Raw genomic sequence first — 27,766 nt, 5'->3', positions numbered from 1 at the left:
TCTCTGGCATGAGAAGATTTATTTTCTTCAAGTCTCAGATCTACTCCAGAAAATATAGAACAGACTCCAACAGCATTGAACCCCAACAGCATTATTGTCCAGAAAAGAAACCTTCCCAATATTCCTCTAAACATTCAGAGCACAAATATTAGAAAGCCCATTTTTTTTTTGCACATAAGACTGCAAATAAAATGGGGTACTCGGATGTACACAAGCTTTCAACAATTCATTATTAACGAGATGCTTCACTGAATTGTTAACAACCCTGCTACTTCAGTAGCTTCAGCTAAAGCTTTAACAGCTTGGTGCCAGGCAATTTCCCAGCTGCCTTCAATGGGCTTTGCAAAAAAAAGAAAAATATGCTCTCTTCCCCCTGGCCTCAAGCAGTTATTGCTATATGAGTTAGTGAAATAGTGCCTTAACTTCAGACAAGAGTCTCACAATGTCATTAACAAAAGCTGCCTTTCAGAGGTTGAAATGTAACCGGACAATAATCAATAAATAACAGTAACAGGCATCCCGTTGAAGTCTCCTCACTGAGCCAGGCAGCAAGTGTGTTCAGCCAACAGAAGGTCATCTGTGCCTTTAGGACCATTGTACACTTCTTGGAGAAGTTAAAAAGGGACGGGAAGGAAGAGAACAGAGACAGTGAAGGTCTGTCAGAGAGCTAGTTACATATTGAAACCATAAACAGGCGGCTGGGTGAATCCTGGTGCTGTGTATCCATATGGGAAGTTTGCCTGGGTAGGTACTGCACTGGGGCCTGCTGTTAACATCAACTGCTGGCCTAGAAAAGCATGAGAAAAAAACCAAAGTTAGTTTAAGAACCCAAGCTTTCCCGAGGCTAGCTGTACTATGGGACAGGATTATGAGGCTTTAGCTAAAAATCAGCCACTGTGCAAGCACACACTAGCAGGTCACACCATTACTCAACATGCACCACAGACTGGGCACCTGGCCCATCTGCTCTTGCTACCAGAAAACTACAAAAGCAAGGCAGGGCTCCGACAGAAGATGAGTATCAACTGATCTTGACAGCATGATAAACATGGCTGGTTTTGAATAGACCATATTGAAAGCCAAACTGATACTATTTAACCCATGCATGGTCAGAACCAGAAAGTAAAGCAATTCAAGCAAGTAGTTAGGTCTGTTAGGTCTCAGAGTCTGGAGAGTGCTACAAAAGGCCTAAATGGACCTTGACAGATTGGTCTTCATCACAAGGAACACACATGCCTCATGCATGTGTTAAATTCAGGTTAACATTTACATCAGACAGTGACCCAGTCACATCCTTCCCTTACCAGCCACTTCTAGGTGCTTGTTAGCAGAATGCCTCTTCAGAAGGGCTTCTAAAATAGCATCACACTTGAGGACAGCCATGGTTTTTTGGCTGCATTTGTCTTAAAATGGGTGAGCTAGAAAGCCAGTCTGCCTTTCTACTTGGAAGAGCAGAAAGCAGACACATTCCTCTTAGACAGGAATAACAGGAAGAATTTGCATGCTCTGTAAGTTATTCCTGGTGTTGTGCACGCCTTGGTAGCCCCTGTCCTGTTACCGTTCTGAAACTGTTCCTAAGCTAGAGTTCTGAGCCATGTAAGAAGAGCAATACTTCAGCTGAAAAGCAGAAGCACTGTAAGAGTGAAATGTCACTTCCAGCAACTTCTGCAGTTCATCCAGCACAGACAACCATTTTACTATCTAGGTGGAACCAGTTTACTGTGACTGGAAGTAGTCATTTAAGTTGCCTCCACAAAGAGAGACCAGAGTGACAATAGATAATCAATTAAAACCAAGTCTTTCACCTACCAAATACTATTGGAGTGGGTTCAGTTACTTGTTCCTCTTCTTTTCTTAGGCTTTCAGAAGCATCAAGTTTATCCACCTACATTGAAGTGAACAGGAGATGTATGAAGTCCTTGTCTAGGAATTGCACCATATGAGGCTTTTTATGCCTGGTACCTTAGCTATCAAGTGTTCCTTTTCTTAGTCCAAGTTGGAGACTACAAAAGTCCGTGTGTGCCCAGGCAGCTATGTTGTAAACCTGCCCCCCTAATTGCTTTAGGTTTATTGCAATAAACAACAGCTGTCTAATGCAGCTAAAAAAGATCACCATTACCTTCAAGGGAAGCAGTTTTTGGGGGTCTATTCTAGTCATTGTTAACTCTATGACCCAGAAAGCAAGCCATCAGACTGCAGTTCCAAAGATCACCTCAAATGTGCCTAACCTACACTATTATCTATGAACCTCCAAGCCCTCTTCCCTTCAGTGAGAGCACCCAGGTATTTGCAAATATTCCAGATCCACAAAGTTTGATCTTATCTAGGACTAGAGCCTAACCTGGGCTGCAGAGTACTGGTTTAACTGTATTAGTATTCACATAGACTCCTTTAGAGGAAACTCTAGAACCATCATGGAAAGTGGTCTAGTAGTATCAGCTTTACACAGATCCCAGTGTTGTGCTAAATAAACCTCTGTTCATGCTAAACTAATTTGTGGAAGTGCTACACTAATACTGGAGCCCTGAATACAACTTTGAATTGGGGGAAGGTGGAGTAATCTGAGAAGGGAACAGTACCTTCCTTCTTTCAGGTTTAGCAAATTGTATCTTCCATAAGAGAACCATTGAGACTTAGACTGAAGACTGCAAAGCATAAAATCACACAGCTTCACATCCAGATATAGGCAGTACTAACATCCTGGGCAAACCTATATTTAGTCCACTGTTGTATTTTCAGCTGCATCTCATCCTCCTTTCCTACTGCAAGAATCATATCTAATATGGTCTGAAAAATGCTGCAAGAGGGATCTCTAGTATACTTCAGATATGTTATCTAGATCTGGACTTTTTGAAGTTTGCTGCTCAAATTAATAACTTGAGTGGCAGTAGGTCTGTAACAGGTTACTTTACAGCTGTCAGCCTAACAGCTCTTCAGGATAACACTAAATACTGTTGTTACAAATGCTATCCATATTACTACTGATCAAAGCAACTGAGAGCTACCAGTTGCTAACTAGTTATATTGCTCTACTAATGGCCTGGGATTCCCACTCTTGGATTAGACTTTCCTCTTTGCTGCCCCTAAAGCATTAAGAAGCTTTGAACAGAAGTGCAGCTACTCCCTCTGTTGGAGAAACAGTAAGCTGCTGAGCAGATACCCTGAAGAAGGGACAACAGCTGCTCTCCAGGAAAGCCTAAACATTTGTCTGGTTTACTGCCTAGAAGTGAAGTTGTTCAAAAGGCCTGGCCCCTTCTGGGAGATAGCCTATTCTGTGCTTTAACACCTTTTTATGCATAAAAGGTAAGTTCTGTGAGACATACACACCCCACTGATAAACTAGTCTATTGATTTTGTACTTTTCAAGTTAGTTACGTGACAATTTTAGACATACCACATTTATAAAGCCCATTCTTTAGTTCCACATTTTGCAGTTAATTCAACAGACTACATTAGTTCCACTGTAAACCACTTTCACCATGCAGATTTTCCTTCTGGCAAGTTATCCCATATTTAGTACATGTGATTACTTGTAAATCCAACCAGCAGTTTAAAAATAATTATCTTAGACCTAAACCTCACATGGTACAGTTCAGGTGAACTTGTGTGGCAAGTTTCTCCACAGTGAAACGTGAGGAGGAGGAAGAGTTTAAGATCTGTGCAAGTATTTTCATCATACTAACAGGCAAGAAGTTTACAGAAGCTTTATGCTACTGACCAAACTCCCCATGCCTGAAAGATTGCACACTTCAGTAACTTACAGCGTAACAAGCAATTTGCACTTAACACATCCTGGTACATGGCAATTGCTTTTGTTTATTTATGAACATCTTCACTGCCACAAGATATCTGTAATACAGTGAACAGGTGCCCAAACACTCAAGTTCTCCTCAGGCACTTGCTCCTGTTTTCCACAAAGAGGAGCAGAGTCTGGTTGGATTTTCAAGTTGCTTGTGAATAGTTATCCTTTTAGCATTAGAAAGTGAACAGGAAATGAGTTAGAGCTAAATTACACTGCTCTTCTGGCAGAAGCTACAGCTAGTTTCCTGTAAAAGAATCCTAGGATATTGAGGAACACAAATGAACACAAAGAGTTTGAAATCAGAGTGTCACCTTATAGAACAGCCCATCAACCTGCAAGAAAATTCAGAGGGGAATACTTAACATGACTGATTAAGAGGCAACCTGAAGCAGTCACTTTTAGATTACTCATTTTAATCAAGTTCTTTGCTGTGATGTCTTATGCAACCCTAGAGCCTTCCTAAGAAAGGATCTTGGCTTATTATCTTAGAGCTGTTTGAGACAAGCATTTCAGAGTCACACACGATCACAGTCTCTCCTCTCAGCTGAAGACTAGCTATTGGTATCAGTATTGTACAGACAGGCTATGCATTTAAAGTTCTGTTTTCCATTAAAATAAATCAGTCTTCAGCAGTCTACTCCTGTGGCTGATGAAGGAATAGCGTGTACTATTACTTACTCAAAAGCTATACTCTCTGTAACAAGAAAACAGAAAGTACTTTCATAGTTACATGATGTAACAAGTGATACAGGTTGTCCTCACCAAGTTTTCAGCTTCAACTACAGAGCTGCTCTAAAAAGCACACAGTTGCTTATGTCCACTGTTAAAAGCAAAAGTTTAACTAGACCTCTTTCAAGTCCCAAGGCATCTATTTATAAGTTTTGCTAGCTAGCCTGACGTGATTAAACCCACTGAACTTCATAGAAGGCTTAGTCTATGAGGAACAACAATATTCCAAATACATGCAAAGAGTTTTGGTTTGCATAATGCTAATCATCCCCCAGACTAGAAGTCTTAACTTTTTGGCCTATGCCATACTCACTTTGGTAAGGTACTCTCTCATCACTTGGATGAAATAAGGCATTGCAAAGTCCATGATGTTATGCCTCCAAGCCAGCTCAAGGACTACATCTGGGTGCAGCAGGTCATAACACGTGAAAAGGCAGGCTGCAAAGCACTCCTGCTTGCCTTCTTCCAGGAACCACTGAAGCAGCTTCTCAGCTAGTTCTGCATCTTTGGACTCTGCAGCATACTGCATAGCATCCTACAGAAAAGAACAACAGTTAAAGCTTGACCCTTGCCTGTCAGCATCTTGCTCTACACCTTACATGCATGTTGTTGCTAGCTAGATAAGTATTTGGCATACCATGAAGGTAATCTTTAACAACACCAGGCATGTTCTGTAGGAGCCAAGCTACAGTACATACACTCAGTTAAGTCCTCATATTTTGAGGCAACCCAGATACTCGTATTAAGATTATCCAACAGGCTTTAAGTACTTGAAGTGGCCTGATGAGACTTTGCTTAATTTTGAAACAGAGAAGATACTCTGGTATCCCACCTTACCTCATCATTAGATATTAAGCATTACCCAGAGCAGAAGAGATTATTGCATCAACTGCTTGCTATGTGGCAAGACAGAAGACTATTCACCAGCTCTCCTACAGAGTACTCAAGAACTGGCCCACGTGAACTCACTACAGGCCTGAAGACTATACCATTGTCATCATATTTCATCTGTACCCTTACAAGGGTATAAGTCTTCAGTTCTATAGAAGATGTTCCGTCCTGATACAGAAAACTGTACAGATGCCATTGACTGATATAAACAGGTCTCAGAGTACAGGATAACATTATGAAATTAGATTTAATATACACATTTGAAACTGCAAACAGTTCTGCTCCAAGAGTTTTTCCTTAAACTTCAAGTAAAGGGCTAAGACTAATTAGAAATATGAATTTGAAACTTATGAAACACATTCAGTATCCAGGAGATTGATGCTTCATAGCTCAGATTTATTTTTGACAGTCAGGGAGAAAGGCTGCATTAACTCACCTTATAGAGACGGTCTTTCTTGCATAGCTCCACACTCTGTTTCCAGCGGTTGTTACCCTTATACAAGTATGCTGCAATACGCCTAAATTCAATTAGTTCATGCTTTTCCAGACGCTGAGCCAACGTTATGTTATCAAAGTTGTCATATGCATCAATGGAAGCTCTCAAACCCTGTTTGAGAGAGAATTGTTACACATGCTCCCAGATGACAGTAGGCAACTACAGCAGGGAAGTATCTAAGCACAGCACACAAGTGTTCAGGTTCTGCCCACTGGATGTTGATGCCACAGCTTGTTTATCCTGTTTCATGCATCGCTCCAGAAGAGGCTTTTTGACAAAGCAAGATGCTAACTTAGTTATACTAACTTCACTTGACAGAACAGAAAAACTAATTACTTTTAGAAGCCAAAGCATGTCTTCCAAGTAGCAGCCAACGGGGCCAGAAGCAAATCCACTTACAGAAGTGCTGCCCCTTAGAGTACACACCTGATATTGACCTTTGTGAAATCTGTTGTTCTGAGAGAAGTAACTGTGGAATCTGCTTTGTTTGCAAATCATCATAGTGTCCCAAGATTCCTGCCCACAGAGGGTCTGATTCCACCCCTCCCAACATTGCATTGCACAAGTTCTCTTCTACTCAAGGGAATTACTCTGTGTCAGCTGGGGAACAAGTAAACTACGGCCTCTTTTTTTGAAGACAGACAAGTATCCCTCAGGCCTAGCAATCTATTTTGTGGGGCTCACCTGGTAATCTTCCTCCTCTGTTAGAAGATTGTTTAGAGCTTCATTAACGCCTTTGTTGTTGTGGTTCTGGACTGAACGCAGGTAAGGCTTTACTAGAAGTAGCTGATTAACCTGGAATCAAGATGTTTCCAATACAAGATTAAATGTAACTGTTCTGGCACTTCATATTCTTGAAACAGGTTCCCACTTGTTATTACAAGAGTTTGTGCTTACTGTGAGGACCTTCAGACAAAGCATCTGGTACTGCAGAAGTAAAACAAAAACAGCCTCCTAGGCCAGAGACTGGAATGTCAACTTGAGCAAGAGGATTTCTTGTTCATTTACAATCTCCCAAACCCACCTTTGAGAAAAAATTGACTGTCCTGGTATGATCCAGTCGCGGAGATAACACAAGCAGGAGATCATTGATCAGCAGAGGTTTGTAGTCTAAATAGAACTGCAAGGCTTTGTAGTACAGCTCCACATTGGCCACCTGCAGGTTAGACACTAGTTAGTACTTCAAACACAAGTAAGTCTAAGCTGTTTAGTTTGGATCACTTAACTCAGCACAAGGTTTATTTGACTCTTAAAAGCTGAAGTTTCCTTCTAGAGGCCAGAAGTGTTACACTTACATGAAGAATTCTTCTTCAGTCTTATGACTGCTTCTTGTGCCATTTGCTTCCAGACAGTGAAGTCACAAGCTACCAGGGGCAGTACAAACCAATTCTAACCTACTCACTGTTAAGAAATCCTGGCACAGGCAGCCCCCTGGAGTTAATGTGACCGTCTGTCAAACTCCTAAAGCCAGTAAAGGCCGTAGTTTTAACCAGTCTTTAAGTTGTCATCTTGAAACCCATAAGACCAGTAAGAATGTGTTCGGTCTAAAATCTTGTCTAAACTAGTCATCAATTCAGTATTCTCCACTGCATTCATGGGATTGCTCACCCCAATTTTTACACTGAAACAGCTAGAAACATTTGCAGAGATCTTTCAAGAACTGTTACAGTCTCAGACTTAGACAGCAGTCAGCTCCAAGGTATTAAGGAGGTTATGCCTCTCACTTGTGACCTATGAAAACATTCTGTGCTACCTGCTGCCACTCAACAGAATGTGCTGCACAGCAGAAGAAAGGGTATAAGAGATTAGTTTAATACTAGTGCTAAACTGATTGGAAGTTGTTTTAAGTACAGCAGGAAACTGTACTTAAGCAAACTCATTTTCTAAACAGCAATTCTGTTGTGCATTTTTGCCTCTGTTTTGAAAGAAACTTTCAGCACTTTGATTCAGTTAACTAGTTACTTACCTTAGCAATTATGTCTTTAAACTGCCCTTCTTTCCAGGCATCAGTGGGATGATTCATCATAGTAATTATTGCATTGTCATACTCCTCATACTTGTCATAGAGGAATACAAGTTCTGCCCAGAGATGAGCCTGTTCTGCAGCTCTGAGCACCTGATAAACAAAGAAAAAAAAATATCAGTCAGTTTGTTTCACTAACAGCTTCCCACCTTCACCTGCACTGTAGCTACCTCACTGCATACCTTTGGAATATTAACTCTAGACCAGAAGAGCTCCAGATGTTCCCTCATTTTCTGAGGCTTGAATTTGGAGTACAAGATGGCAAGTTCAGTAAACATTCCCATGTGAGCACGCTCTAGGCCCAAAGCAGCTTCCAAAAGGGCAATCAGTTCTTCAAAGTAGCCACGATCCTGGATGTTAGGAAAGCAAGGATTATTTGCAAATTCATAACCAACTGGCACTTAAAGTTCACTAAAATGCATATTTACTTAAATTCAACATGCTTTGTTTTTCTCTCCAAATCTGAACACTCTGATTCCAATGAGGCAAGCAATTTGCAAAAGGCGGCACAGTGAAAACGATTACCCTTCCATTTACTACAGAAAAAAAAATGCACACAACTATTAGGAAATGGAGATAGAGGAAAAATTAATTTAAAGATCAGCCTCCCAGGGTATCAGGTTTTAACTGTGTATCAGGTTTCACCTGTGACCACTTTACTAGCAGATATAAGTATGCTGTCTAAAGTCTTCCAGGATATTAACAGTGATCTAACCTGATAGTAACTGATCAGCTCTTCAAGTTCATCAGCATGGATGACTATGTGTAAGCCACAGATCTGTGCCAAGCGGAATTCTTTTCCATCCACACAGGCGAAGCATACCTGTAAGGAGTTACCAAATAGTCAGTTAACAGGAGAATAATGCAATGTTTACTTAATCTCCTTATATTAAAGGAAAATTAGAAAAGGTTTACCAACTTTCAGGCTTACGTACAGTCACAAATAGGTATTTCCGTACTGCTTGCTCTAGAATTAAAATCTCTGCCATTCGTTCTACACTGCTTTGAAATGAAGCTTTGTTACCTTGGGCAAGAGGACAGCTTATAAAGCTACAAACATTCTCTGTAGCCAGAAACAGTTAGCAAGCCACTATCAGAGCTAATTGTAGATAGTTATGAATTAACTCTTGTTTAATTCCCACATCAATGACAGAGCAAAGGAGTCCAATTACACTCTAAAGCAACATGTTCAGAAGCAGCAGTAAAGCACATGTTACAGACGATTAGAACACAAGAGTTTAAGATACCTCCTTCCAAGTCCTTGTGCTGTTGGCTTTGCGGCCACTGTCCACAGCTGCCTGATATTCTCCAAGGTGCACCAAGGTAGATGCCAAGCGAGCAAAGTTTGATACATTATTATAGAGCAGTTTTGCTGCTTCGTACATCCCCTCTTCATAACAGCGATCACCAACCTGGATTAGGAGTCCAAGGCAGACACGGGTAACAGCAAGAATCAGGAGGCAGCTAAGCAGCAAGTCGTACATGGGAACTGGGAATCAAGACATACCTGTTGTATATGGGCATTATTAGGGCCACTAATAAACTCCTCCAGTTCTGACAGACGATTAGTTTTTGCCAAAGCAAAAATAAGTTCCGTCTCTACATAGGATTCTCTAGCCTTCTTCCTGGCCATCTGTAAGAACTTGACTAGGTCCTCCCAGTTATCTTGAAGAGAGAACAGATATTTAAGATCTTCTATTTAGTCATTCTGTATCACTCCCCTTACCCACCTTAGGAACAGTTTTCACTAGTAGTCTCAAGGATCTCTTCCACCACGATACTAAGCCTTTTGCATGTAAGTTAACAAATTCCCTGCTAAACACAGAGTCACCTTCACGTAAGGTTGAACTTCTTGCAATTATTCTACAATCCAGTTGGTAAGTAATTCTGCCACATACAGCTAAATAAATACATTATAGCTGGCTGTATTTAGATGGTAACAGTCCAAATTATCTCCACAGGAACATCTATCTTTGGTGTAGCAACCCAGACAAGCTTGTTGACAAGAATCTTACCAAACATTGACTCATCCATTCCATGTTCTGATTGCTCTCATCTCCTCTGAAGCAGATTTTCTAAGTCTCAAGAATCCCTGCTGCTCAATGTAGCTGCAATAACCCAGCTCATATCCAAACAATTTTAAGTTTGAGGATGCTTTGCCTTACCATTTCTATTAGCTGCTTGAACAACTTCCATGTAGGCAGATGGATCATCTGCCTTTATATAGGAGTCGATGGCTTCTTTCACCAAGTCCTTCTGGAGCTGTGCTCTGGCTAGCTGGCTCCATACTGCCGGCTCGTTACATCTCTCTGCAAATTCATAAGCACGATCTAAGTTCCCAATGTGCTCAATCAGCACCTGTTTGAAATTAAAGTTGCGAGTTAAAAATCAAAGCTTTATAACATTGTCCTTTCTAACAGAGCTCTTCCTTCAAATGCATATGCTGTTCTGTGTAAGCAATACCAAATTAACTGCTTTTAGAACAGCCTTTTCTGTCCAATGAAGTAGAGGCAGAAGAATAAGACTCTTGTTGCTGTTGTTTCTCGTCTGCCTTACAGAAGTCAGTAACGCTGGCCTAAAGACAGTGCCTAGCAGCATTTGCTTCTGCACCTTTCAAGTATGAGTCTCCATGGTAGCCACTCTGAATCACATGCAGTGCACACATGTCAAGTGTATAGTGCAACACGCGAACACTTTGATTACTTCGCGCAGATCAGCTTCTGAAGTAATTATTTTGACTTTTGTTTTGCTATTCTTTGCACACAATCCCAGTTCTCCCTGCAATTTGGTACTGTACTCTCAAGTCTCAATGATTTAAATAACGATTACTCCTTGAGATTCAGTAACAGTACACTTCCCATCCTCTCTGTTACTGGCATTCTATACTTTCATGTAGAAACTACATCTCACCTGAATTGCTGAAGTATTAACATCGAATTTTCTGAATATAGCAAAGGCTTCTTCATATAGCTCATTACTGATGGCAATGTTTGCAATATCTGGGGCATCATAGTTATCCAGCCGATTGATGTATTCCATCACACGAGTGCGGTCAGCCTTAATGGCAGTCAGGATCAGCAGATTCTGGAGATTCCTTTGGTTAACAGAAGGCAGAGGCTATAAGCAGTGCACGATAACACCTGCTTAGGTGACATGCATTGTACATGCAAAAAAAATACACCTGCTTGCTGTCACTAGCAGCCACCTTTCATCCCCAGATGGAAAAGCACTGATATTTACCTTCAAAAAGAATTTGGTTACCAATATCACTGTTCTCTTTCCTCAACACATCACTGCAAACTGCACAGTGTGAGCTAGCTCTGTTCTTAAAGCACAGAGCACTTTAAATTCTGCTTTTTCACCCAATTGTACACATTTAAGAGTGCTTAGGTACTGAAACCAAGAGGCCCACAAATAACTCAGGTCACCTCACAATCTAAACAGAGGCACTGAATAGGCTAAACTTGGGGACAAAGCTCTTCTCTTACCTGTGCTCACTGAATACAGAATTATCCAAGACAATTTTCTCCAATAACTCAATCAATTCATTAGGCAGGTCAGCAGTCATGAAAGCTTTCACAGTTACAGAAACCTCCTCTGGATCCTGTGTCTCTGATAAAGCTGTTTGGACAACCTGTATTTGAAAGCACGGAAGTATTAAGCGTTTCCCCCAAATGAGATATTTGCCAATTTATTCCAGTGAACTACAAATTACAGAAGGCTTCAGAACTTGAAGAATATTTTGTCATAAATAGCAAGAAAGAGCTACTTCTATACTGGATATAGCTATTGAAGTCACACCTTGGGTCTGTATAGGGAGCAAATTCACTAGAGGTAGGTCACTCCACAGGACAGGAATGACATCTTACCAGTAACTCAATTTTCTGACCATGAAGGTCAGAGTTAATACTTGTCACTCAAACTCCTACAAATTTCTGTATGATTGAGACAGGGCCTCAAGAAACTCTGCAGGGGAGAGACAACTACTTTAATGCTCCATTAGGTTTCTGAGACATTCTGAGGTCTCCTCACACTGAAAGTTTAGCCTTTGGGCGGTACCTGGTCAATAAGCTGCCGCCTGAACGGGTTGTTTTCTTCCAGAACATTTGCCCAGAGCTCAGGATCCTTCCTGCGCACCAGATAACGAGCCTCACTCTTAAACAGTGAATTCTCATTGCAGACCTGAAGGAGAAGTTACAAATACTGGCATTACTGTTAAGGGTTAATACCACAAGACAGGTTTAGCTAACTATGAATCAGACAGTCTAGAAGACTGACTAGAACTAATTGGCAACCAATGCTAAATGCCACAGACAAGTTCTTACCCAACCTCTGATCTGGAAGGCTCATAGAGAAGGTCTCCAGCAGAATTTCTATAGCTTCTCTTGGTTTTTGCCCAACACACAAATACTGTGACAGTGGCTTCACAGTAACTATTTGCTTCTGTTTGAAGTGAAGACCTGCAGAAGCCTGAAGAACTTAAGTTTTAAATCTAGAAAGGGAGTCACTTGCCTGGGTAGTGTTAAGTAGTGAACTGAGGAACGGTGCTAGTGTTTAAAACTAGAAATAGGTTATGTATTTGGTGTCACTCACTTTACACTAGAAGTGTCCAGAGTAGCAAGTGGCTGTTAAAGTGTTAAGTGTACAGAATAAATGTGATATCTCCTATAGGAGTGCAGCAAGGAAGAGTTATGATCCTACTAGTGCCACTAGCTTCAATTTCCAACTAGAAGAGTAGACACCTGAAGGGCCTATTCTGTCTTCTACCAACAGGTCATGTTTTGTTAAGTATCTGAATTAGCTGTTGGAATCTCAGGTACTTCACTGTAAGCAAATTAGTAGCAGCACAGTTTTGCTTTACATTGTACATCTATTAGTTGCAAGAGTTGAACCCTCCTCTAGGAGGGAACAATGTCTGAAGAACAGTTCTTACAGGAGGAAGCTCTTTTCTCCATAACCAGAAACACCTGCTCAGAACATCAGTTCAAGGAAGAAACTGGTACTGACAGGTTTTTACGGTTATAGCCAGAATGTTAAAGCTTATCCTAGCAAAGTTTCCTAGCAAAACAACAACTCAGCCACCTTCATATCCTGAAACAAAAGCCAAATGTAGGCAGCTTTTTTTTTTTTTTTTTTTTATAGCTATAAAGGAGGTATCACTCCAATAACAGCTGCTTCAGGCTGGAAAGTCATTCACTTTCAGCAGCAAGCCCAGATTATACCACCACTCTAACACTCACAGGGTAGGCCTTGCCAGGGAACAGAGTTTACTTCCTTTTAAACAGGGCTAAACAAGCTAGTTCTCATCCCTCACAGCTGACATTCTTTGCACATACAAGTGCAGAAGTACAGGTAGGAAGAGGATGTTTTCTTTCTCAGCAGCCACAAGCACTACAGTCTGGTGTTCAGTTTGAGACTAGGACATGTTTGGAGAACCCTGGGAATTTCACTTGCCCTTGAACTTCCAAAGGAGGTTCTGGGAATCAACAAGCTTAAGATAGGAGGGGAATGCTATCAGAGTAAGTCCTTGCCGTTTGACTGTCAACATTTATTTTCCTCTTTTCTAGTTAAGTATTGGAGCAACTTTAAGGGTCAACCACAATAATGGAAAATTACAACCCCCCCTTGTACTTTCAGGGAAGCTTTTCCTCCTACTGTAGATAGACTACACAACAGCCTGTCCCTTCTGCTGATCAAGTGCTCAAGGCTCATTAAAAAAAAAAAACAAATTAACAAAGGTTTAAGAGTTGGCATATTCACTAGCTGGGCCAGACAATTTAATTTTGAGCAGAAACAGTGGATGAAAGACATGAATGGTATCTTAAAGCTGCAGAGTTATACAAGATTAGTCTGCACATAGAGCATAAGAGTTCTTCTCATCAGCATTAAAACTACTGTCTCCATACAGGAGAATCCTGCCTACCTCAACCCCTGAGTGAGACTGCAAGACAGGATTCTGCAAGTGTTAGACAAATAGCCAGATAGGTTTCCACTTCAGAAAGTAGTTCTTTAACATGCTCATAAATGCAGTTTTGCTAACCTTTATGAGTTCCAGATCACATTGTCCCCTCTCATAAGCAACGCAGGCCAGATGAGGGTCCCTCTTTTCACAGTATTTGCCAACTACTCGGCTGTCATAGTAAGGATTCTCACTTTCTCTGGATTATTATTACTGTCAATGTAGATTTTGGCCAAGGCGTTATGAGTCGCAGGTTCTTCACAGCCTTCATGAATCCTTGATTCAAGCCACGGCAACAGCAACTTAAGCCTTTGAAGAAGCAAACATTTTAGGTTTGTACGTCAGACTGAGGTATGCTTGACAGCTACCCATTAATACCTGGCCTTCCCTTCAAGCAAGTCTGCTGGTTAGACCAGTCAGTTATTTTTCATGAGTCTTCAGTGAGCTGAGGCCAGATCGGCAGTTTAACATCAGGGAAGTTTGCAGATGCCACTAGTTTTGCAATCTCTCCCTTCCACTCCTGTTGTATTAGCTGGGTCTTCACACTTAAAGCCATTAAAATTTCATTTTACAGGTAACTACAAACTAATTATACAAGCTGTTGTGTGCCTATAACAAAGACTGTCAAGACAGTCTTACCCAAATTTACTCCAAAGGCAAACCCCATGGTTAGCTGTACAGAAACTTAAGTGTTCAAAAGTCATGTTTTTCATCATGCAGTGCTGTCAGGCATTACTGTATAGCCCAAATAATCAAGAGACTAACTAGCAAATCTATGCTGCTTTTCTCTAAACAACAATAAGAAATATAAAGTAAGAAACATAAAACAATGTTAATATTGTATCATTCAACAAAACTGCATCCAATTCAATTTGGGTGTATACCAGGGTCAGGAAAGCCCAACACTGGTCTCTACAGGTGCATTTTTGTTACCGATTTCTTTTTTCCACTTCAGCCACCAGCTCATCTGTTGAGAACTGGCCTCTAACCACCATGATCAAGTTCTTGATTACATCTTCAGAACAATCCACATCAAGAAGCCCTCCAACAACTGCTGGTATACGGCTAGGATTCACCTAGAATAAGCCACGATCATTACAATTCGTTATTAGCTTTACTAATAACCCACCCCCAGTCTTCCACATGGGAAAATTCTAGTTAACAATTTAAACTATGCTTTAGAGCAGTGAATTTTAAGTTACTACCACATTTGTATATACTTTCCAGGAAAAACTACACTTATAGGTTTGTAATAGACAAAGGCTTATTCAAGAGCCTCTGTACTTTAAGTGTGAGTACAGATGATACATAGCAGATTTTGCTTTAGTCTACTGAAAGGTTAAGTTCCTACTAAGGAAGGAAAGAGCAAGAGCTTAAAACTAGATTCGCCTTACCTTCTGTACATAGATCTCGATATACTTCTGCAAGTTATTGCGATATAAGTAGAGCACCAGGTCATGAACAAAGTCAAATCGATCACAGACGATGATCAGAGGAAGCTGGTCTGTGAGCTTTGCTTCCTGCATTTTGAGAGAAAAAAAAAAGTAAGCAACCACCATTTGCTGAAGCATTTTCAAAGCAGGAAGGTCTGAGTCCTCTTAGCACTTGAAGTGACAATATATTAAAATTTTAGATTCCCAAGCAGACAATTGACTTCAAAAGCAAGCTACCCAATATGAATATCATACAGCCAGTCTATCAGTTGAGATTTAAATTCAGGCTCTTCACAAAGTGCCTCATCAGGCCTATATCTCCAGCTTCAGAACGACAATCAACCCACATATCAATTTAGAAGACAGCTGCTGGGCCAAGAACTTAATGCAAAATGAAGTGGCATTCAAATCCCATTTTACCAGTCACAAACCATGCAAAATGTTGTAGTACAAGCTGACTTCAGTTTTAGTAAGCTTTGTCTATCCAATAGCCTTGATAAAGCTCCTGCTGGAATAGTTCAGCATAGTCTTGCCTTCTGCCAACCTGGATTCACCTACTGTCAGGTAACAACAGAGTCATGAGTTTGGTACAAGTTACATCATACAAGGTAGTTTTAAAGGAATGGTGAATGTGGGCTTGTTCTCCCAGATAGCCTAGAAGGACCTATTATATGCCTGGAGCAGGATCAGACTCCTATTCCAGCTACACAGTAGACTATGCACAGCTGTGCCACCTAAACTTTTGGCTGCTATTTCCCTTCATTAGAAGGCTGTAGCTCTGCTAAACAAAACATACAGAGGACTGTTCAATCCACTGGACAGAATATTTACCTTCAGAAAGTTCTTCACCCGTTCTGGGTTATAGCAGTTACTTTCACGGCAGATTCTTTCCACTTCCTTTATCTGACCAGTCTTGCAAGCTGCCTGTATGTACTTGAAGTGAACATCTGGATCTTGGCTGAAGTTTACGATGGAACCCAAGAAATAGAACAGTCCTAGAAAAAGTCGCATGTTTTTAACACAGTGAGAAGGGTAAAAATGAATCAAGTGCAGACTGTCACAGGCTTCAGCTTGTGCCTTAGTTCAACACTGCCGAGAGAGTAGCTTTCATCCAACTGCAGAAAAAATCAGAAGGATTCCCCCCCCCTCCCCATTTCAGGTTTCATCTCTCCTTCTGATCTTTACTCAAAAGGGTTAAGAAACTATCTAGAACAAAGCTATCCCTAGAACTCACTGGAATAAGCTCACTTTGGTGAGCATCCTAAGGTCCAGCTATGTGACAAATAGCTCTTCCATAAGAGCTACAATACTTACTATCAGCTTCAATCAAGTAGTGCTTCTAAGGAAGCTGCTTCCCTCTAATACTGTACCTTCATAGCTTTTGAAAGATTCAAAAAGCTCCACAAGAGACTGGGTACCAAGCTGCTCGTGATATTTAGAAGCAACTTGCACACAGAGCTGTAGGTTTTGCCTAATGTTGGCTGACAGCATGGCACGCAAACACTCCACAGAGTCTTCAACTGAGAGCGAGCCAAAGAAGTTCACAAGCCACTGCAAAAAGAAAGAAATTTTACTCTGTAACTTAGACAGGATCTGACTGACTTCTAAAATATGGCAACTAGCCAGAGTTTCTACTCCAGCTACTAGGGAGAAGCCTTCCATGCACTAAGACCAAAGACTTAAGAAAACTACTGACCATCTTCACAACTACAATGAAAATGCTGCTTCAAATTAAGATTTGAAATGCCCACCTAGGAAACTGAGGACAGATTTAAGCCATCAAAAGTATAGATTACGGTTTAATCATTAACTGGACAAGTGTTCTTGAATCACAGCTATGCGTGCTACTTTGGTGCATACAAACCACCTCATAGTGGCTGCAGGGATTTTAGCAGCTACAGAAGTGTTGAGGAGTGGTCACTTCACTTAGGCTTTCGCATGCTTACTCTTCACAACAGACTTACCTCAGGATTCAAGAGGTGAGTATGAACGACAGCACGTTTAATATCATAGAGATCCGTGTAGTGTTCCAAAGCTCGCTGGAGCAAGCCTGCCTTTTCACACAACTGGGCAATATGAGCACGATCGTAATGTGTAAACATTTGGTTTCCAAGAATGGCATCTGCAACCTAGGAGATTACATTTCATATTCAGACTGTCAGAGAATCACAGCAGTTTGGCCTAAAAGTTGTTGAAAAGTCACAGCAGTGACTTATTAGTAGTTTTTGATGTTGCTAAACTACTTATAGATATCAGTATCTGACATCATATTCTTGTGCAAGCCTACTGCTGTCTCTCCTCTGCTTTTTGGAAGAACTAGGTTAAGAGATCTTACCTGTGGGGCATGAATCAAATTCATTTCCAGGAGACGAGTCTGAAGGTGGCCTTCTGCAGGGCGGTTATTTTTCAGGGCATCCAACAGAAAGGACGTGCACTGCTGAATAAGACTGTTCTCCATAAACACATCCACAATCTGTTGAGATTGGCCAAGTTAGAGAAGGGGGTCTGTATAGACACACACGCATTTGTCTGTATATACCAATGGCCTAGCTAGAAAGGCAGCTTATCACAGCACCCAGCATGCTATGTTCCCTTGGTTTTCACAGGATTACTACCACAGTAATAGAGAGACAAGTTTCAGGCTTTGTTTTCCTTTTCTCTAGAAGGTAAAAAACACATTACTTTGAGCTATCACACCAGATTTTGCCACCTACTCTATTTAGTTTTAACACAGCATGCAAATCTCATCCCTTCTCTTCCGTTGGGATAGTTGCTACAGGAAAAGCTAAGCCTTTTTCTAAGTAGCTCCAGTTATTTCATAATGCAAATTTTTGCCTTATTTCTCTGTCCATTTAACCAGACAGAAGTGGCCACCAGTAGCCAGCACTCAACTTTGGTTTATTTGTTAGTCTTCCTGTAAATTCTCTGCATGCAAACAATTAATGTATGCTCCATTGAAGCCAACAGTAGGAGCTTTCTAAATGGACAGTAACACTCATTATTGCTTAGACTAAGACTGGCAGATTCACTATCAATATTGCAGTAATAAGCCAGAAAGCTTCCACAAGAACTTAAGAGCACACTTGCCTCAACACTTGACTTAATGGTAACCAAACTTGACTAAAATAGTCACTTTTCTAACCAAGCCAAGAGACCTGAACTGGCCTTACCAGTCCCCAAAATGGTACTGTGCTATTACCTCTGTCTAAAAGAGACCAGTACTCTTGTTCTAGGCATTACCTGATTTATGTTAGCTAGTGGCTCCTCATCCTGTACCAGCATCTGAGAGAACTGCAGGCCTTGCTCTGGACTGACTCTCATCACACTTCTCAGTAAGAAGATCCAGTCTGGTGTATAGCCAACCTAGAGATTTCAGAAACAGTCATGCATGTCTGAGAAGCTTTACACACCTTTCTAAGCCTTCAGAATCTTTACCATAGGCACTATGAACTGCTCCGAGGTTGCCATGCCCATCCCTCACCTTCCAGGAATTCTCAGACAAAAGCATTGCTTGTCTGTTGACACAGAAATTCAGTATTCACCTACTTAGTAACTGAACTTGTGCCAGGGCATTTTTCTTGCTAGCTAAGAAAACTGTTAGAAACAAATCTTTCAACAGTCGCAAGGCACTATCTAATCAAGTACGGGCCAAAACTTAGAAGTGGACATGAGGCAAATTGTTTTGTAATTCATACAAAAATCAGTCTCATGAATTTAGGAAAAATCTTTTTTCTCTAGAACAAGCTTAGGACAGTCCATTAATTTGATAGTTCATAAAACTCTGAATGTTCTGAATTTTATTTTTTGCAGACTGCTTAGACCTTAGTCGTACACTATGATTTGCCCTATGACGATGAAGAAAACACTTTCTCAATCTTACCTATTATCAGTTTTAAGTGACAGAAATCGAACTCACCTCATAGAAGATAACTTGAGAGTGTACATATTAAATATAAGATAGAGTCTAGCAGTTTGTAATAAACAACTTTACCTTTTTGGCATACAGCACTATTTTCTGGAATTGACCAGTTTCAGCAAAGCACTGAATCACTTTGTTTGGCACATTAGCACGAAGATAGACACTGAGTGCAAGGGTTGGGTCAGCCGTCTTCACCAGGTCTCCCAGCTCCTCTGAGCACTCCAGCTGAAGTCAGAAGTAGTATTTTGTCAAGCAGAAGAATTCATAGATGTACTATCAACAAAAGTACTGTTCACACTCAATTTTTACAAGGCAACAGAATTAAGCTAGCGCCATGATCGAGCCTACCTTGTCTTCCTTCAGCCACTTCTCCAGAAGCTGTTTGCGGCCCTGCTGTAGGACAGGGCGACAGAGCTCCAGAGACTCAAACTTGTTCAGCTGTCCCTGGTCAAGCAATATTCCAAAGTACTGGAGCAGGGGAGAGGCCTGCCCAGACTGAGCTGGTACACTCTGAAACTTCCTGATTGTATCACTGGTACGCAGAATTCCCTGAAGAGGAACAAGATAGAGAGGAGCAACACTGATTTAGCAAAGGCTAAATAGTATTAGTAAAAAAACAGGTGTTAAACTATACACTGCAGCATGCACTTTTAAGCCTTCAGGCCAGAGATCTTTATCAAGTCATTGACACTTTTAGCAACAAGTCAATGGCCACAGCAAGTCCAGTCTCTGGTTGGAAAAGTACAGCAGATGCTCCTTTATGGGATAAAATAATATATTAGTCAGGACAAGCAATCAAACCACAGAGAACTAAGGCTAGTATTGCAGCACTTTAGATTTTGAATATCAAGTACTGAAATGCAAGCAATCTAAGCAAGTCCACTAAGCTAAGGCAACTCCCCAATACCTCCAAACTTTACCCTGGGCGTTATTTACCTTTGGTGCAGATGCAGCTACTTTAGCAGCATCTGTGTAGTTTCCTTGAGCAAACAGAGTGTTGAACTTTCTGGCAAATAATTCCTCTGCCCCAGCTAGATTACTACGTATAGCCATGCGCAGTCCCAAGTCAGGATTCTGGAGAACATTCGTAGCATAGTTCACTATGTTGTCTTCCTCAACACAAACAGAAAGCACCTGGAAAGGTCAAAAGGTGTATCTGAGGAGTACTGTCCTTTCCACAACTACTGTAAAACATGGCAACCAAATGGCTATAGGGGCCATGAGTAAGTAGATTATCAAAACACACCTAAGTTCCTCCCCAAGCAGTTCTGTATTAGGAGAGGTTAAAAACTGATTAATCAAATAGTTACTTGCTCCCTTCCATGATGTTTGTTGCATCAAGTCAGTCATTAGGTTTGTTACATTCCATCTGAACTTTGGAAGGCTCAAAAACAGAACACTGGATTTGTTGTTACCTGTCCTTTTTTGTTCACACCAATAATGCCCGAGGTAGGTTCATGAGGAGCTGTGACAAAGATAGTATCAGCACTAATGCGGTTCATGTAGATGCACACTCCAGACTCCAAGTCATACATGTGAATGTATCCATACTTTGTGATCAAGTAGATAACACCATGCTTAATTCCAATCTGCCAAGAGATAAGTGTTTATTAGTCCAGACTAAGACTGTAACAGTTAAGACAACTGCCTTTAGCCTAGTCACAAGACAGTACTGCAGTGTTATGCCTTTGCACTGACACTAAGAATAAATATAGCTTCGAGACAGTTTGCTTTTAATACAGTTTCTAGTCTTGCCATGTGAAGTTTGAAACTAAGTGAAGTTTGTTCTGTCAAGGCAACCAGCTATGTTCTTTCCTAAATTATGTCCCAAATTGCCTTCTCTGTTGATACTTGTGCTGCTACTACAGGACATATGCTGATATAGGACTCCCTGCTCCACTGGTCTCTTATAGTGACCATCTACTGTAGATGAAATGCCCCTTTCATGTGAAGCTACGTGAAGCACTGTAACATTCTTATCTAGAACTCTGAACATGAGTAGGAAGTTCCATAGTCCAAGCGATGTCAGAGATATTCTACCAGAAGATGCTGTTGAGGGTTTTTTGAGGGGGTTGGCGGGGCTTTTTGTTTCGGTAGGGGGCTTGTGGGGGCTTTTTGTTTGTTTTAAATGCCACCCTAAGCTGATATATCTGAGCAAATACTGGAACAGCCTATGTATTTGTGCTTGAATTACTGTTTTCATGTCCAGGCTACCTCCCACAAATCTATTAACACCCATCCCAGAACTAGGAGGAATGACAGCAAAGCACTAATAGAAAGCATTCTTTATGACAGAGATGGCAGCTACTTGCCAGGCTATGAAGCTGATGTTTTGGGGGTCAAACATTTACCTGCATTGCCACAGGAAAGTCTGTCTGTGCCTCAGGTGGGAAAAACACATCAACAGCTTTCTTAACAAATGGCTGATTTCCAGTAGCTGGCTGACCTACTTCAATTATGTGTAGCTAGAAAGAAAAGAGTACATGTCACAAGACTGCCTGCAAGTACAGCTACACAAAGGAAGTTCCTCTCTTTATGTATGCTACTGAAGCCATCTGCCACATTTGGCTGATGAATATCTGCCCAATCCTGAATCAATACAGTCTGGGGAGCTGTGCTCCAGGTATTTATCTGAGGGACAAGTTTTCCAGAAGTTGATAAAGTAAAAACCAGAAAAAGCTACAAAGAAAAGCCCCATGGTTTCTATAAAAACAAACTATATTTCTACTCCAGACAACTTGTTCAAGACGTTTTGAGCGAGACTTGTTAATTCATCAACAATTTGTGCAGGACAAGACTAGAACACTCAAGACATTTTAGTGACACCTCAGCTCTTTAAAGACCGCTCAGCAATTGTACCATATTCACCTATAAGTTTGATGCAAACAAGCTACCTAAGGCTTATCCAGTCTCTTTCTGTACTGGATTCAAGACCTAAGAGGCTGCTCAATTACTTAACTTTATACACACAAAACACCATATGAGCATAAACCGATGCTTTAACGCCGTGAGATCAGTTCTCATGGCATCTACGTTTTTATGTCCAAGTCTCACCTAAGCAACTCAGGCTTTTTGCAGTTTCTACCCCACTGAAAGAAAGCATTTTGATGCTAACCAAGTATGCTGTGCACACAATTCCCCAGCTGTTCTTCAGATAGCATACACTAAACTATGTGATCACTGAAGTTCTATTAGTGCTGAGTTCTGCTACAACAGAATAGGAAAACAATTACAGACTTTACCTTGCCCCCTGCAGGACTCCTCACAGCAAAACAGAAGAGGGTAGAAGGTTTGGCATTTCCCTCTATTTTGAATTCTGCAAAAGCTGCTGCATGGCCCTCTATAGGTTGGGAGACTTTTCTATCAACTGAGTACAGCTGCATTGCACCAACCACACGATTTTGCTAGAAAACAAAAGAAAAGGTCAGCTTTTAGAGATAAGATTTCAAGTGTTTGTAGCAAGACCTTTGGGACAGTAAACTAAAAAGCAGCAAATGCCTCTCATCCCCTCCACTGCTTTAATTGCTTTAAAGGTCAGGTCACTCCTACACAAAAAATATTTTTGAATTTTTGATCTGTAGAAACCAAAGCTCAGAAACCATAGCAGCTACTAAGTGAAGAGGGGCCATGGCCCTCCCGATTGTTTTCATAGCATGCTATTTCCAGGTAACTTACCTGCGCCGAAATTCCTATCAGCAACAGCCATTTTTGGTGTTCATCTGTTCTGTAATTGATGATTTGGCAGCCAGCAAGACTACCATGCCTGTCAAACATCTTTTGGGGTTGCGATTCTCCCTCCATGCTCCAGTGGTAGACTGCTGTCTCTGTCACCAAGGCAACTGTATTCACGGATATCCATTTCCAGAAGATCACTTCCTCTGCCATCGTGTGGGCTTTCATTTTACTTTTCATCTCAATGTTAAAGATCTGAAGTGTTTTCCCAGCTAGTATAACAAAACCCAAGAAACATCACAGATAGATTACAACAATAGTAGACTGTAGTCTACCTATTTACAAGCACCGGGTTTAACTGTTCCAGTGATGTTACAGACACGGTTAGTGTCCTGTCACATCTGACTCTCTTTGATACTTGACTCAGATAAGAGTCCCCTCTCTACCCCCAATCTCTACATCTGAAGAAAAAAAGTCTATTTCTTATGGACACTTACACAGACACTCCAACCAACAACTGACAAGCATAGACATTTTGACCAACTATAAGCTGTAGTTAAAAGGTGGTCTGAGACAAAAAGTTTGTGCAAACTCTGGTTAAGGTAGCAGTACTGGTATACCAAGTTTAGCTGTCCAGTAGATGTGATTCAGTATAATTAACAGAAAGAATAGCTCCAGTGTATGTCAATTCAATCCAGATGACCTGGACCGAGTCCAACAGCACAAGACTTGCAACAGCTCGAGACAGCCAAAGACCACAGCTTCAATGTTTTTTTTTTCCTGTTGAATGAACTGTGCACTTAACTAGGAGATGCATGGGCTCTGTACAACATTAACACAAAAGAGGACAGTCAGAAGGTCAGAAAGATTATAGAAAGGTTTGGAGCTTTAGTTCCAGTTACGGCTGCTACTTGATTTGAATAACTATATTGCAGGTTTAAGCTCAACTTTAGCATTCCTTTTAACTACCAGAAGCAGCTAGTAAGGGTAGACTGAAAACTAATGTTTGAACGAACCTATAAATAAGGGACTCTATTCCTTTCAGGAAGTCAAAGCAATGTTTTACTTCACTGCAGATGAGACTACTCAGCTCCAGGAATATTGTTTTCTGTTCACAAGACACCCACTCAGACTGCTAGAGTATTAGCTTATAAAGCCATTATTTCTATCCACATTTCAGAAGTGTTTTCCCTGCTAGTAACACTTCTGACTGTCAAACTGGTAGATATTCCTTCTACTGGGAAGTTGTGATAGATGAAGGCTGCTAGCCACTAAGAAATTGTTTTCAAGAGATACTAATCCCAAGTTACTATACATTTTGGACTGCTCTATAACATTTTAGCATAATTTATACAGTAAATTGATTGTATTAGTTTAATGCTGTGCCAAGAGACAAAACAAGACTTTAGAGATACCACATGCAGCATTTATGCTCCCTGGATAAGCTGCGTAAAGAACTGTTAACCTGATCAACTAGTTCCTAGGACAGCTTGCTATCCTTCCTGGGACCAAAAGCAGCCTGTTCCTGACCACCTTGCTCTACACATGCAGTTACTGTATTATACAAACGTGATAAGCCCAGGCCTAACACCAGCTGTAAACTGATAGCTGAAAACAGAATGTTTGCTGCATTGAACAATAATTTGTCCAGCAGTAGACTGGTGCTATTAAGAGATTAATGTTGGAACTTCCACAGTGTCTGCCTTCTGCATGAAAGGCTGCGCAAGTAGTTCTGGAAGGGTTCTAGTCACCACCTAAACCAGAATACCAGTATGTCCATACAGAAACTGCTCTCAGTCAGCCTCCCCAAATGGAAGCAGGACATTCTTCCTAGTTTTAAGAGCACAGAAGAAACCAATAAGGTACTAAAACAAGCTAAAAGCTCATGCTTGTCTGTTTTCTAGACTAAATTTGACTCCTGTGTTACAGTTGGAAGTGGCTTTAGAAGCTTCATCAGGCAGCTAGCTCTGGATGCTGGGGGCCACAGGAGCCACAGCAATACTACTTCTTAGGTACGGCAACACAAATTCAAACTTCAGAACTCTAAACTGTAATTACACTACCAAAAAAAAATAAAATCTGTTATTTGGATTAAGAGAGAGCAGAACCTGCTATAAAGTCACAGCGAGGGCAAGTGTGAGTTTGAGTCTTACATCTAGTTGAACGCTTTCTTGGCCCAAGATCTGAGACTAAAAGCCAGACTCCTACATAAGTTTTCCTGATCAAGCTACCAGACTGAGTCTACTTTTCTCTATAGGTGTAGTCAAGTAAGCAGATTTGTTTTTTGAACACTGGCACAAGAATTTACATTTCAGTTCACTGGAGCATGAAGTTTCTCCATTCCACAAAGAACGGAAGCACCTGAGTGCTGCATTCTCCACTTACAACAACTGGGGAGTACTATCAGTACAGAGCAAAGCAAGAAAATCATGAACACAAGGACAAAGCATAGATCTCGGTACACCAGGAGAATGCCACATGCAGTCCAGAAATGAAATTGTGCATCCTGTTTTCAGTTTAAATCAAGAACCATTTCATTTCTTATTCTGAAGGTGGGTTTGTACATTTATTGCTCAATAATCCTCAGATTATGAGCAACTCCCAATCATGGCACACCAAGTCACAATATGCAACAGTTTTGACTACCGAAACCTCAGTCAATCAGCAGGGAAAGTCTGGAGTGACAGACTGGCTTAAACCATCTCCTCAGTGCAGTTCACTGTAGTTCTGCTGGTTATTGTGGGTAACAACATATTGGTCAGGCAGCTCTTTTCATCCTCTTTTCTCCCCAACCCTTTGGCCATTAGATTATGGATAGAAGAGATCATTAAGTTTGCAATACCTGACAACACAACCTTGCATGTCGATGTGACATCATTCATTCAACCTTATCTGTTCAGAGGAAAAGCTTATTCACTCTGCATGGACAGAATGATACTCCTTTTGAGCAACTCTAAACGCTGGCAAAAATAAAGCTATATTTCTTCAAAGCTGATGATAATCCATTTAGTTAGTAGGTTAGTTTCAAAACCAGATGATAACAGTTTCCTTTTAAGAGCTAGATGAAGCTCTGCTAGTGTAGAGAAGGCACTTTCCTTGCCAATATGGTTTGTTTAAAGGGGTCCAAGATTAAGGAGAGTGAACTCTTAACAGATTTGAAATTATTTTTTCATTGTCACCTTTATCCACACCCCAGGTAAGGCAGTCCTTTGGAAGATGTATAAGCATCTTCGCTGAATCAGACTCAGCTGAAGTCAAAATTAACACATTAGTTCTCCCCTAATGTTAGTATAAGCCTGAGATCAAAGACAAGAAGTTACAGGTTTTGTGCCAGTTCTGAGGACAGCTACGTCTTGGACCCCTAAGTAATTTCACCGTGATTTTTCACAATAAACAACACTGAGGCAGAAATGAATAGCACACAGGACATGCTAGCAGAGGTCTCTCATAAAAGTGTTGCAAATTGGTTTTGTCTATCAACTGTACTTCCACACACACACACAAACATTAGGAGCACACTTCTCCTTCACTTGGTACAGTCAATAGTCAAAGCAGCCAAGTGGTCAGCAACAAGCCAATGGAGAACATTTTCACTAGAGTATCAGTCGAGGATTAAGATCCCCCACCTGGCTATGAAGTGAACTGTCAAATGGCTACCTTAAAGTTTGGTACTTTTTATGAGATTAGACCATTCTGTGCTAGCAAACATGAAATGTCATAACAAAGTTCACTCACCATCTGTTTAGATAAGATGCAGGAAGAAAAGTACAGAGTCAGTAAAAGTTATTGAGATTAAATACCAGAAATTGCTCATTTAAGAAAGAAGAGAGCCAAAAATGTATTAAAAATTATTTCTTTGAGCTCAAACTGCTACTTAAAGCCAGTATCAACACCACAGGTACTGATAAGCAGAGGTCTTCTATCTGCAAGATCTCATGACTGCCAAACTTACATGTTTGTACATTCAGAGTTTAAAAGTCACTGGCCATCCTTATGACAACTCATTGCTATCTAGGAAGCTCTTCAGAGCTACAAGAAAGGGCCAGGACAAAGCAGAGAGTAAGAGTGGCTTTACACCCCTATTCATCTCGACAACTGTCCATTACGTTTACAACACCTGTTTAAAGGGAAAGTATACCATGTTAACCTGGTCTTCAGTGAGAACAGGAGGCTGCAGTGCCAAGCCCAAGCATCTCACACCTACTTGGAGGCAAATCATCCAAAGATTACTGAAAAATCCACTTCCAGAAATACAGCATGCAAGTTCAGGCAAGAATTCTTAGAGAGTTTACACAAGTCTTAAACTTAAGAGCATACCTAAGAGTAATACAGCTAAACACAGGTTTCACACTGCAATACAGGGTTACTCACCTTTTAGTGCAATTACTTTAGAGGCTGGATTCATGATGGCACTTTCGGCAGAAATTGGACGTCTGATGGGTGTTGTTGGATCGCTCATGTCAATTATCACTACTTGTGCCTGATCTCCCACTTTCTCCCTGATGCAGATGAACTTGTCAGATTCCATTGTTAGGGTACTGAATCCAATATTTGCTGGGTTAATGCCCAAATTCTGGAGCTAAAAAGACAGTTTTTTTAAGAGTGCTTTATTATCCTTCCCATGTTGAAGGTCTAATTCAAGATTCTATGTTTAAAGTCTCCTCCAGAAGGAAATGCAAGACTGGCATATTTCTCTGGCAAGAGTATATATTATAGAACTAAAATTTAATCTTCCATTCCTCTTTGTTCCATAGGTAAAGAACCACACAATTCTCAGTATTCAAGTACTAAAGACATTCCAAAGTTGTGTTATTGATGCAAAGTAAAAGGAGTTCTAACTTA

The 27,766-nt window shown here is 40.8% G+C and overlaps 1 protein-coding gene across 1 annotated transcript; it reads right to left on the bottom strand.

Annotated features, from left to right (window-relative positions):
• LOC104469759 (clathrin heavy chain 1-like) lies at nt 1-27,497 on the bottom strand. Its single transcript, XM_010084396.1, is given in 32 exon segments — nt 1-787; nt 1,810-1,885; nt 4,845-5,066; nt 5,859-6,029; nt 6,603-6,713; nt 6,943-7,074; nt 7,885-8,034; nt 8,124-8,291; nt 8,657-8,764; nt 9,189-9,353; nt 9,449-9,606; nt 10,107-10,299; nt 10,852-11,035; nt 11,430-11,575; nt 12,001-12,123; nt 13,982-14,094; nt 14,097-14,209; nt 14,834-14,976; nt 15,295-15,420; nt 16,165-16,328; nt 16,704-16,884; nt 17,298-17,462; nt 17,669-17,806; nt 18,574-18,696; nt 19,325-19,477; nt 19,601-19,801; nt 20,189-20,386; nt 20,668-20,841; nt 21,604-21,717; nt 22,495-22,656; nt 22,928-23,196; nt 27,296-27,497. Coding segments are annotated over 32 exon segments (4,917 nt in total). The 5' UTR covers nt 27,453-27,497; the 3' UTR covers nt 1-671.
• Between the last annotated feature and the right edge of the window lie 269 nt (nt 27,498-27,766).

Source organism: Pterocles gutturalis, unplaced genomic scaffold, assembly GCF_000699245.1.
Source record: "Pterocles gutturalis isolate BGI_N339 unplaced genomic scaffold, ASM69924v1 scaffold46515, whole genome shotgun sequence".
NCBI classification, from domain to species: domain Eukaryota; kingdom Metazoa; phylum Chordata; class Aves; order Pterocliformes; family Pteroclidae; genus Pterocles; species Pterocles gutturalis.
Note: the sequence above shows the minus strand (reverse complement) of the source record. Positions and strands in the feature narration are given on the sequence as shown.